The sequence below is a fragment of the Calidris pugnax genome, unplaced genomic scaffold (genome assembly GCF_001431845.1).
Source record: "Calidris pugnax isolate Ruff unplaced genomic scaffold, ASM143184v1 scaffold1058, whole genome shotgun sequence".
In the NCBI taxonomy this organism is placed as follows: domain Eukaryota; kingdom Metazoa; phylum Chordata; class Aves; order Charadriiformes; family Scolopacidae; genus Calidris; species Calidris pugnax.
Window position 1 is genome coordinate 67,298 of NW_015092337.1, and position 12,158 is coordinate 79,455.

At 50.7% G+C, this 12,158-nt stretch overlaps 1 protein-coding gene across 5 annotated transcripts in view; it reads right to left on the reverse strand.

Annotated features, from left to right (window-relative positions):
- USP48 (ubiquitin specific peptidase 48) overlaps window positions 1-12,158 on the reverse strand; it is a 46,377-nt gene that overhangs the window by 33,857 nt on the left and 362 nt on the right. For 4 of the 5 annotated variants that reach the window (XR_001414135.1, XR_001414136.1, XM_014962341.1 and 1 more), the window contains exons 2-11: window positions 11,807-11,927; window positions 11,386-11,542; window positions 10,330-10,457; window positions 8,828-8,952; window positions 8,132-8,240; window positions 6,653-6,786; window positions 6,380-6,462; window positions 5,908-6,087; window positions 3,149-3,274; window positions 1,074-1,223 (exon numbers count right to left, since the gene is read on the reverse strand). Coding sequence is in view for 3 of the 5 variants with exons in the window: in XM_014962341.1 (XP_014817827.1) it covers window positions 1,074-1,223; window positions 3,149-3,274; window positions 5,908-6,087; window positions 6,380-6,462; window positions 6,653-6,786; window positions 8,132-8,240; window positions 8,828-8,952; window positions 10,330-10,457; window positions 11,386-11,542; window positions 11,807-11,927 (1,313 nt within the window). In the remaining 2 variants the exon portion in view is untranslated. The remainder of the gene's footprint in view (window positions 1-1,073; window positions 1,224-3,148; window positions 3,275-5,907; window positions 6,088-6,379; window positions 6,463-6,652; window positions 6,787-8,131; window positions 8,241-8,827; window positions 8,953-10,329; window positions 10,458-11,385; window positions 11,543-11,806; window positions 11,928-12,158) is intronic. The other variant, XM_014962340.1, reaches the window with a different exon arrangement.

Below are 12,158 nucleotides of genomic sequence, written 5' to 3' on the forward strand. Positions count from 1 at the left end.
GCTCCACCACCCTCACAGTGAAGAACCCTCTCCTCATCTCCAGTCTAAATCTGTTCCCCTCCAGCTTGAAGCCATTGCCCCTCGTCCTGTCACTGCAGGCCTTTCTAAACAGGCTCTCCCCAGCCTTCCTGTAGGCTCCCTTCAGGTACTGGAAGGCTGCTATTAGGTCTCCCCGGAGCCTCCTCTTCTCCAGGCTGAACAACCCCAGCTCCCTCAGCCTGTCCTCGGAGCAGAGGTGCTCCATCCCCCTGATCATCCTTGTGGCCCTCCTCTGGACCCTCTCCATCAGGTCCATGTCGTTCTTATATTGAGGGCTCCAGACCTGCACACAATACTCCAGGTGAGGTCTCACCAGAGCAAAGTGGCAGAATCCCCTCTCTGGACCTGCTGGCAACGCAGCTTTTGATGCAGCCCAGGATGGGATTCGAGGGAGATGGGAGAGAAAAAACAAGGAGGGGAATAAAAATCTTCATGCTCAGACATGCAAAGGCAACAAGGCACAAGGAGCAGTCGGAAAGGATTAACCCCAGTCACTCATGGGATGGACCTGGAAGCTCAGACACGGGGCTTCGAAAACACTGGCGGGGATGAATTAAATTGTTTTCTGCTGGAGGTCAGGCCTTCTCCTGCCCCGTTACCTGCTGATTCAATTCGCATCGACAGCTCCCAAACTCGCCCCGAGTTGGCAATTTGAGACTGGCCAGTTATTCTGCCTGGATGGCACTAATTGCTAACGAGCTGGGCTGCTCACCGGGCAGAAGAAAACAGTCACAATGCATGGAAGCAGGCAGGGGACTGAGGCGGAAGGAGCAAGAGGGAATTAGCGACGCCGGAGGCCACGAGAATGAGCGAAAAAGGAGAAAAATAGGTTAAGGCAGAAAAACAAGAGAGGGAAAACAAATCCTAAGCGTGCGCTGAGCAACAACAGACAGCGAGCGCTCTCCTCGACCGAGGCTAACGCCTTCCAGCCAAGCATCCAGGCCACAGAAGCGAGCTGTGGGTTAGTTACAGAACATTAACTAGTCTTAACAAGGCTCTACAAAGACAAAATACTACCACAATATCTTACAGACCAGCTTCAGCGGGTAACCTTTTGTAGAGCTCCTTCACCTCTTCGTGTTTGATTTTGCCTCTGGCCACACTCTGTTTGCGCATCTCGGCCATTTCGTTGCACCACTCCTCAAACTTGCAGTTATCCCGTTCCACCAGCTCCTGCAGAAAAGCTGTCGGGAAGGAAGAAAAAGCAGTCATTTTTAAGGAAAAACGCCAATTATGTTAATTAGCCCTGCGATCGGTTATCTGGGGATAACGAGCAAGCCTAAAAATTCCCCCACGCGGCTACCGACACGAGTTCTCTCCGAAAGCCAAGTGTGTGGATGTTGCTCTCTGCAATGTTTATGGTTGTGGATGATTAAAAGCAACGATGCTCAAGAAAATAATTTACTCAGGGTTGTTGCTGCGTTAAGAGGAATCCTTTCCTTGCTAAGGAGCCTACGCCGAGCGCTGGCCGCCCCGCGAAGTGCAGCGGGGTTTGGTGAGAGGTTACGGAGCCAGAGCACAGCAGGAGGCTCTGCTTCGATCCCTCCCTGCTCTTCCTCTTCCTCTTCCTCCAGCCCTTCCGCATCCTCCCGCTGAGAGTGGCCGCTAATTCCCAAGGGAGAAGCCAGAGCTCACCCCCACGCGCAGCCCCCAGGGGGTCAAGCAGGTTGCAAAGCCAAGGGCAAAAAGCCCCCAGGAGATGGGAGATAAGTCAGGGCTGATCCCGCTGTCAAGGGGAAGGTGAGGAAAACAGGGAATTTTTGCTGTCGCTGATGGAAAAAAACCAAACAAAACTTCAGAGGAACAAACAAACCCGAGAGGAAAAAAGAATATTAAACATTTCCCTCGCAGGGCTGATGTAAGGGAGGGGGAAAGCGCCGCTTATCTGAAGTCTTTTCCTATTTAGAAGTATTTTTAAAGAGCTAAAATATTTCCAGAAAGGTTAAGGCTCGTGCAGCCAGAGAGCACAACGTCCACCTTGGGAGAATCCACAGCGTTAAAAAACAACCAGCTTGAACCCCTTGAGGTCAGAGCCAAGTTATGTCTCTCCACCGTCCCGGAAAAGCCGGCATCAAAGCAAAATGCCTCAAATTTACAGTTGCATGAAACCTCCCCGCAACCGCAGGGCTCGACTGCTGCCCTTCGCTCCCTGTTCCCTGGCAGGATTCCACGGGAAACAAAAGGCAACCGCGGGGCCGCGCAGGAATTCGGAGCTGGGTGGAGAAGGCTTTTGCAGAGTTATTGTTTAGGGCAGAGGGGTAGGAGGAAGGGGAGAGCGAGAGAAGCTCAGGAAACAGCCTGAAAATGTAGATTTGAGGCAGGAATTAGCAGCGATTCCCAAAGCCGTGCAGCTCGGAGGGTGGGTTTGGGGAGTGCTGGGGCTGGAAAAGGTTTGGTGCTGTCGTTAAGGGGGGAAAAAGTTGTAGGATTTAGCCCCTCCAGATAACCCCAACGAACAGCAGAGGTCCAAAGGGGACATGCCACCTCTGCAGAAGGAGGAAGAACACATCTCCATCCCCATCGGCACCAGGGGCCTAATTAATATTTCTAATCGAGTAGCACGCAAACGCGAAGCATCATTAAATCCACAGGCCAAACCCACAGGGATTTCTGCCACCCCCAGTCATTCTAAAGCAAGACATGAACACGCTGGTACAAAACTCCTGCTCAGGGCTCGGATCCTCTCCTTTTCATGCCGTTCAGTCTCAGCACGGCGAAGATGAAGGCACTCGCAGGAGAAACCTGACATCTGTCAGGATTATTCACCTCCAGCGCGGTGCGTGCGCCGCCGATGACATTTAACCACCCTCTGCTCCTTCAGGAACCCGAATCCCAAGGCTGTACGTGGATCACCTCCCCCTAACCCCTTCCCACCTCCTCTGGGCTGGTTAAAACAGCGGGGTCTGAGCGGGCACAGGGCTGGGATCAGCAGGTGAATGGTATTTAAGTGTGAGGAAAGCCCAAGGGTTTCACTGGTTGTGCCATCACGTTTTCATACAGCACCCTCGGGGCTCCCAAAAGGGATTTTGAGCAAAAACCCCGACTCCTGACCCTCCTGGGGCATCCCGAGGTGGGACGCAGAGAGCAGGACAAACCAAATCCCACTCACCTGGCACCTCGACTGTCAGAGACTTCTCCCGGGTCTGCAGCCTGTACACCAGCATGTACGCGTTGCGCGAGCAGTGCGTCCCCTTCCCACACTTGGGTTTACGAGTCTGGGCTTTAGAAGGTTCCGCTGCGGTACAAAAAGGTACAAAAAACCACAATAAACACACAAGCTCACGATCCCCACTCACCACTCTCCATTCCTGGGACGAGTTTGCCACCTAGCCGGCTTCCCTCGCCCCACTGCGCCCTGCCAGGCCTCTTTTTGCCAAGCTCTGGGCTTGGCATGAGCCAAAATTGTGTCCCAAAGAAAGACCCAAATCCCTCCAGCCTTTCTGGAGGCAGAGTAATTCAAAGGGACTAAAATTAGGAGCCTGCTCTGAACCGCCCTCTCCAAGAGCCTTTCTTCTCTCCCCAATTAAACCTCACCGAGCCAAAAGCGCCTCTCGCAAAAAAACATCCTTTCTCCCCCTCTGCCTCGCACCCTGGTGTCCTGACACCAAAGAACAGAGGGAAAAATCCCCGGGGAAGAACATTTTATTTCCAGGTGATTGCGTACGTGACAAAACACGCGTGTTTATGGAGCCAACAGCTGTGGGAAGGGTCACTTGGGAGCAGCCGGTGGCGCGATGGGAACTCGTGCTGCAGAGGGACTGCCAGGCCCAGGGAAAAACACTCATCTCTACAGCTGCAGCTTCAAAAAAATCAACCCCTTTTTTTAAATTAAAAAAAAAAAAAAAAGGAACAACCCTCCGTAGGTCAATATTACAACATTTCGTTTAGATTTTAAGACAAGCATCTGTCTTTCCCAAATTCTGGAAAAATTCTCGTGCCTCTCCCACCACGCCATCCAGGGGACTTCCTAGACATTCTCCATTTGCGTTTTTCTCCAAATATTTCCTAAATTGCTCCCATCTGTGTGGCCAGGCCGCAGGACTCTCCCCACAGCAGAGCTCTGCGTCACATCCCTGACCTTCTCCTGCTGCCGCGCGCGTTCGTGACGGAGCAACACCTCGCTTTTACTTGGAGTAAGCAAATAACATCACCACTTGGTAAATATGTTAAGGCCCTCAGCCCAGAGAGGCTTCTGAACATGCTTTATTTCTATTTTTCCCAAAACCTTGTACTTCAGCAACAACACTCACTGGTGGTTAAGCATTAACTGTTATAAAACCAAGGCCACAGAAGTTGATTCGCATTAATTTTTGCTGCGCTGGGTAACTCGGGAGGTTAAAAAGAAAAGCCAAGGAGCTCTTGTTCCCTTTTCAGGGTTTATTTTTCTCTCTTACGCCGCTAGATGTCCAGCCAGCTTCACCCGTCGCTCGCAAGCGAGCGGTGTCAAACATTAACCGGGTGGGAAAGCTGCCCTGGAATGCAGGGAGGTGTTTATCAGCCACAGAGCTGGAAATACAGCAGGACGGGGTGAATGTGTGTGGGGAAGGATGCGGGAGAGGCCGGCGGACGCTGCGTATCTGCTCGTCCTGCACTGAAGGACCCTGAGTGACTGCCAATCTGAGCACCCAAAACACCAGTTTACAGAATCACAGAATCACAGAATCTTCTAGGTTGGAAGGGACCTTAAAGATCATCTTGTCCAACCGTCAACCTCACTTTGACAAAAATAGACACCCGCACAACAAACAAGGAGCATCATCACTAAACCAGACCTCCCAGCACCACATCAACCCCTCTTCTGAACACCTCCAGGGATGGGGCCTCAACCACCTCCCTGGGCAGCCCATTCCAATGCCTGAGAACCCTTTCAGTGAAAAAATGTTTCCCAATATCCAGCCTGAACCTCCCCTGGCGCAACTTGAGGCCATTTCCTCTCGTCCTGTCGCCTGTGACTTGGGAGAAGAGACCGACCCCCACCTCTCTACACCCTCCTTTCAGGGAGTTGGAGAGAGCAAGAAGGTCTCCCCTCAGCCTCCTCTTCTCCAGGCTGAATAACCCCAGCTCCCTCAGCCTCTCCTCATAAGACTTATTCTCCAGACCCCTCACCAGCTTTGTCGCCCTTCTCTGGAATGCCGAACTGCTCCTATTTATCAACCACAGACTGAGAATCCAGCCTCAGCACAAGATGCCAAACCGCTCCTATTTATCAGCCACAGACTGAGAATCCAGCCTCAGCACAAGCTCCCCAAAAAATCAAGACCTGGGTTATCCTGGGCAGCACCAGGACCCGGCACAAGATGAACAAGGGCAGAGCAGAAAAGCACTAAGGCAAAATAAAAAGTGCAAAGTAAAAAGGCGGTTTGGGCTTCCAAGCCGTATTTGGATTAAGTTTGGGTGGTGTTGTTTTTTTTTTTTTTTTAATGGAGACTCTTCACTGCCTCCAAGTACAACTCCTCAGTGGAAATAAAAACATAAGGAAACTGAAAGTAATCTCCTTATCTTTCCCTGAGCCTCCTTTTGCCCCCCGGCCGAGGAAGCAGCGACTTGCCTGTTCCATCCCGATAGGCAACCGCTGCCCGCGTTATCAGCGCCTTATCTGCCAGGAGTACTAGAGCAGAGGAACTCATCACGTACTAGAGCAGAGGAACTCATCACGAGCTGCTCGTAAACACTCACAGGAGGCGAAACAAGCGAAAAATCTGGCTGCAATTAACAGAATTGCCATTTCACACCTCGCTCCCGAGAGAGACGTGACAGCCACGCGTGGGAGAGCGCTTTTGTTTTAAGTATTCAGCCTCCGTGGGGTGTTTTTTTTGGGGAAAAAAAAAGAGTGATTTTAAAAGGGCACTCACAACTTAAAGGTTTTACCTAGATCTTCCTCAATCCCCAACTGGAGTTTCTTCCCCTCCATCTTTTCTATGTCTTCATCATTAAACTTGTACCACTCCCCCGTCTGCGGATCCTTCACGTGGGCGATGTAGTGCCCGGAGTAGGCGCTCACGCCTCGGTGGATGAGGACAGCACTGAGTTCATACACGTAGACACCATCTGGAAGGAAAGCCGTGGTTATGGGGAGCTCTAGGTTGAAACAGCACAAATTTTCTCTTTCCTAGCACTTAACCTTTTTGCAAGGCAGCGCACAAGGAACCAGCACCTCTCCCAGACCTCACTAAGTAGGTTGCGGCTTCTACAACCCGCTCAGCGAGGTGGTTATTTCAAACATGGGTTTCAAACAACTCTTGACGTGATTTTTTTTATCAAAAAGGGCATTCAGAAGAGATCTCCTCTCGTCTGCCAAGGGGCGGTGGGTAAAGATAATGAAACAGCACAGAAAACTCACTTTTTTGTTCCATGAAAGGCTCCATGTCCAGCAGCTCGGAGAAGCCGATGTAGGTGTTGAGCTTTTTCTTATGGCCTGTTTGTCTGAACAGAGGCAAAGCTTCGGGTCAGGGGATGGCAATAAACAGCTCACACCTCAAAATAACTCCCCTGAAGCCCACCAGAGCACCCCCAGAGCAGCTCAGGCCCAGAGCTCCGTCCTCAGGCTCTCAAATCAAGGCAGAAAGAGGGGAGGAAATGAATTCCCAAAGAGCTTTGATGGCGAGAGAATTACCTGTCAAACACGAAACGCATCAGCTGCAGGTTGAGGGTGCAGGGAAGACTCAGCAGCCGGATCTTCCTGGTGGCATTCTGCTTACTCTGACAAGTTTCACAAAAATAACGATTGTCCCCTTCTAATTTTTCTTCCTGAGCAGGGAGGGGAGGCAGGAAGAAAGGCCCATGAGAACAGGTTAGCACTGAAAAGTCAACCAGTCCGAGCCACTCAGCAGCTGGAGGCTGAAAAGCAGGGAGTTATTTTAACCATTTAAGTCTCCACCCAGCTGCTTTCCAAAAGAATCCCTTGGTCAAAAGCACAGGCTAAGAAATGCACTTTGCAGCACAGCCATAGGAGGCTGCTCTCACATTAAGGAAAATTTTAGAAGGGATTTAGAAAGAAAATTTGAAGGAAAATCAAGGCCTGTTTTCAGGGCGCTCACAGGAGTGGCAGGTTCACTCTTTTTTGACTGAGCTGGTTTCTTGCTTTCAGGGCCTGCCACAGGAGTGTCAGGTTCACTCTTTTTTGACTGAGCTGGTTTACACTAAAGGGCAATGGAAAAATAAAATAATTAAATCGCCCTTTTACGAGCTCACGTGGACCGAGTTAATGTAAAGCCACATTTTAGCCTGAAAACTGCAATTCTCTTGCTCTCAGCCAAACATCACCGTGCGAGAGAGACTGTCTATGACGAAGCAGATCCGACGGCAGGATGAGGCCAGAGGAAAACTCCAGCTGCCCCAGAGGAGGTCACCGGGCAGTTTCCACTGAAGGAGGAGCAGCCAAACTCCAAATTCACCGTTTCAGGACTTTAATGCATGCACACAAACCTGTCTTTTTTCACAGCAGCCTTCCCCCAAGCTGAGCAACCGGTTTGCTGAGCGCATCAGCGACGCCGCTGCCCAGGGAGCTCAGGCACAGAGTCACGTTTCAGGTTAGTTCTGCCCTAAATAGTTTTGAGTTGAATCCACACCTTGAACTTTTAAGACGCCGGATCTTAACTGAAGATCTAGGCAAATTTTCCGAGGTGAATTAAGAGCACTTGCAGCTGTTCCAGTAACTATTCCCGGCCCTCCCTAGTATTTTTGAGAGCACATTTTCCAGCTGGGACCGTCTCCTGTTGCTATGCAGTTGAGCACCCATATAGAGAGCACAAAAAGGAGCCATTCTCTCGGTGCTATCCATGACAAAGCACGCAGGGACCTCTCCTCAGACTTCTGGGGACTTTTTCCCAACTTTCCCAGGAAAGTACTTTAACTAAACATGCGACTTTGAAGTGCTTTTTGAAGTTGTGCTCTGGTCCGGAGCCCCTCCTTGCTCCTATGACTCAATCCTCATTTTCTGAATTCACAGTAAAAAACACTTCCTTTTGCGCGTGTCCCACTGAGACAACTCACTCCCTTTGCTCCCACACTGCCCTCAAAGGCTGTTAATTGAAGGAAGGGATTAAAATACCCTTCTAAGAAAAGCAGGACTCAAACCCAACCGAGCTCGTACCTTAAGGAATTCCGTGATACAGTCTGTCAGCTGCTTGTGTCCTTGGATGTTTAACTCCAGCTCGTAGAATTTAGACACGAGTTTGGACTCCCTGCCACACTGGTTGCAGCTAGGGTTGGAAAAAAGACCAAAAAAAGACAAAATACATGAGGTCAGTTCACTGGTTCGTGTGTCTGAACTCCCCGACCACCAGTAAACTACATGAGCTATAAAGATGGGGGAAAAAGTTGTTTAAATCACAATTAACGTGGTTCACACCTCTTCAACATGAACTCTCTGCAAAAAAGTGGTAACAGGATAACAGAATCTACCAGGAAAAGCAGAGCACCTGCTTACAACTCACATACACCTTTATATATCATTTTTGAGGTGAAATCCACAGCTCTGAGAGTGCAGGGATGAAAATATGACACCCGAGTACGCTACCTCATGGCTGCAAGACTTTATGTTCCATTAAGTCACTTGCAGGTTTAATTGCTAAATTTTCATTAAGGGATTAAAAGCAGCCAAAGAACTGCACCACCCCCATGTGAACACCATCAGGAAACCTCAAAGCCAAAAACCTCTTGCAAAACGTTTCGGCAGACACTTACCTCCCTGCTCCAGTTGTGAGGAAGGACCTTTCCCTCCCCCTCAACTTCTTCTAAAACGTTTAAATATTTACAGAAAGGTTCTTCCCAATGACCAAATACTTACACGGTGACATAGGCGTACTCTCCACAGAACTGCTTTTGCACTATGTTTCGAACATCTGGGTTTTTTTGTTTGGATAAAGTATCTTCCAGCAGCGACATGAACAGCTTGGAAAACTCCTGGGCATCCTAGAAGAGAAAGCCAAGTCCCTTCACAATACGGCCCAGCACAAAGCCCAGTCACAACCTCGTGGCTAATTTACTGCAAATTACCCACAGCCCTACACACAGGCTGCGCGGAGGCTCCGGCGTGCACTGAATAGAGAAAAGACCAGTTGGAAGAACTAAAGAAAAAAAGAAAAAAAAGAGGAATTTGTCTAAAAGGAGCGCGAGGCCCCCAGCGTGAGTTGCCCTGGCTCCTGGCCAGCCACGCCAGGAGGTTTGACTTCTGCCCTGCTCCTCACAGGGCTCTGTAAGATTAAAAAAAAATATATTCCTGCAGAGTTTTCTATCTTTTGAAGCTTGGCACGCAATTCAAGCTGTCCCTGCTCGAATTAAAGGTGAGAAGGAAAATTAAAACACCCTAAAAAATGAGAAGCTGCCCTGTGGATTTGTCATAGAATCACAGAATGGTGAGAGGGACCTAAAGCCCCCCCAGAGCCACCCCTGCCCTGGGCAGGGACACCTCCCACCACACCAGGTCCCTCCAAGCCCCCTCCAACCTGCCCTTGAACCCCTCCAGGGATGGGGCAGCCACAGCTTCTCTGGGCAACCTGGGCCAGGCTCTCACCACCCTCACACCAAACAAGTTCTTCCCCACATCTCAGCTCCATCTCCCTCTTTCAGTTTAAAACCATTGTTCCCCTCCTGCAAGGCTTGGGAGCTTCCCCACCCTCACCTCATGGCCTTCCTCTCCCATCCTCGCTTTTCTTTTCCCTCCTCTCCCGAAAATAAATAGGTTTGGGCCTCTCCCAGCTCTCCTGCACTATCACCGGTCGGTAGTGACCGCTTCCTTCCCCTCCCGCATCCTCCCGAGGGAACACACAGTGCTTGGGCTCTTCCTCCAACAATCTCCCTCTTGCTTCTCAAAGAGTATCTTCAAGCCTTGCCCTTCTCCTGAGCTCCCTTCAGCTTCAGAGACAGCCCTGCAGAACTCATCTGCGGCGCTCGCCCTCCTCTAACCGAGCTTTCTCTGCCCTACATGGTCACGCTGGCTCTTGGTGACCCAACTGAGGTCTCTTCTCACCCTGCGAGGGCCCTTCAACCCCCACTGAGCCCCCCACCCCCAAGAATTTCCCTGCTCTGGGAGGACCAGCCCATAAAGCACCTGTGAAAGGACCCTCATGGCAGCTTCAGTTCCCACCCCACATTCATGCTGGGGTTGATCAGGCGCTAAAAACACTCCCCATCCCATACCCAGCTCCCGGGGAACCTCCTCCTCACCCACACCCACGGGAAGGGCCCTGAGCACAAACCCCAGCTACAGTAACACAAAAACGATGCTAAAGTAACACAAAAGGGCAGTTTCGCGCCGCTTTGAAGAAGGCAAGGACTGGAGGAACCCACCTGCTGCTGCCCCGTGTCCAAGCCCAGCGCTTTGACGAACCCGGAGGGATCGATGTATCGCCTTTTGCTGTTCTGCAGCAGAGCAAACAAGTACTGCAGGTGTTCACAGATGGTCTGGGGCTCGTAGTCTATTGAAAACAACAAGTCGCAGGAGTTACAGCCAGTAATTCAAGCCAAAGGGTAATTGTTCCAAATAATTGGCTCATTCGTTCTTTTTACGGGTAAATTTAGTGACTATAAGTGATATTTTTAAAAGCTGTTTCGAATTATCGTGAGAAGTGAAGTCGTTCATGTCAGTGATGACCACAAAGTCCCAGTACAGAATCACATGATAATTTAGGTTGGAAAAGATGCTTAAAATCATCAAGTCCAACTGTAAATACCTGGCAGTGCCCAGCACGAGCTGAGAGTGAACATTTTAAGCAGCGTGTGCCGATCACCCCGTAGAAACAGCTTCTCTTTTACCCAAAATGATGAGATATCATTTAAAAATACCATAAAAACAGGAACAGAAGAAATCAGGCGGCTGCCCTGACCCAGAGGGCACCCACAGTGCCAATCCCATGGCCCTGCCCATGTCAGGGGGTTTGGAACTCCATGATCTCTAAGGTCCCTTCCACCTCTAACCATAAAGGTACGTCACCTGAGGCTGTTGCACCCACCATGCAGGCAATGGGGACCCTCATTCGTTCCAGGGACCCAAATTTTCCCCCTCCCATGGGATGAGCGCAGCTCCATGGCAGCGAATATCAGCCCCAACCCACGTGCTTCCACCCCCAGCACCATCATCAAGCTGGGAACCAGTCTGGGGAGCATCCCAGCAAGAAACAAACCCAAATCGGACTTTTTAAAATCAGATTAGATCACGTGGATTTAAGAAATAACTTGGGTAAAGGGGGGTTTGTTCCTAAAAGCCGGGCGATGGACTCAAAACCAATGGTGTGGAGATTGGACGAGCGGTTGTAGCTTCACCCATGGATTCTCACAACAAACGTTATCCCCAAGCTGACGCCAGGGTGTCAAATTTTTAGAGAAAAACAAGCAAAACCACCCCACCTTTCTCTTTTGGGATGTCCTCTCCGGCCGTGTACTCCCTGTGGGCGCTGGGACACAAGTAGAGGGCCTGCCGGAGCTCCAAGTTAAGAAACCACATCTGCAAGAAAGTGTTGACGTAGCAGGTGGCGCCGAGGTTCGTTAAGCCCACGAACGCGTTCTGGCGTGAGAGAGAAAGCAACAGTGGTCACTGGAGGAGCAAGAAGAAACCCAGCACTTGGGGAGGCCACTTTATGGCTGTTTATTGGGAAAAAGCCGCTCTGATACCCCAAACTCCCTGAGTACAGGGCTGGACTAGATGATCTCCAAAGGTCCCTTCCAACCCCCTGTGATTCTATGATTCTAAGTGTCACCTCCCCTCGTCCCCAGCTTCACCCAGGGACCAAAAAGGGCTTTTTTTGGGGGGGAAAGGGGGGATGTCTACCTTCTTTCTGCGTTCGCAGTTGGGGTCGTCGATGTTGTGGAAGCTGTTCTCATCTATCTCGCCCAGCCAGACGTGCTCCCCGATGCCCACCAGGCAGTTGGGGTTCCCCCGGCAGTTCCTCCTGTAGAACCAACAACTCAACTGTCCCAACTGTCACCCCCAGAGGGAGGGACGCTGTCGTTGTCCCCCCCGGGGGAGGTGACTGTGTGGGGGGGGATGAGAGCAACAAGGGGGACCCTAGAAAGCTAATTAGAGTGAATGGGGTGGGACAGGGGTCCCCCACACGCCAAAAAAATGGCAGTTTGGGAAGAACAAGGAGACCCCAAGGGATGGAAAACTAGACCCGGGGCGG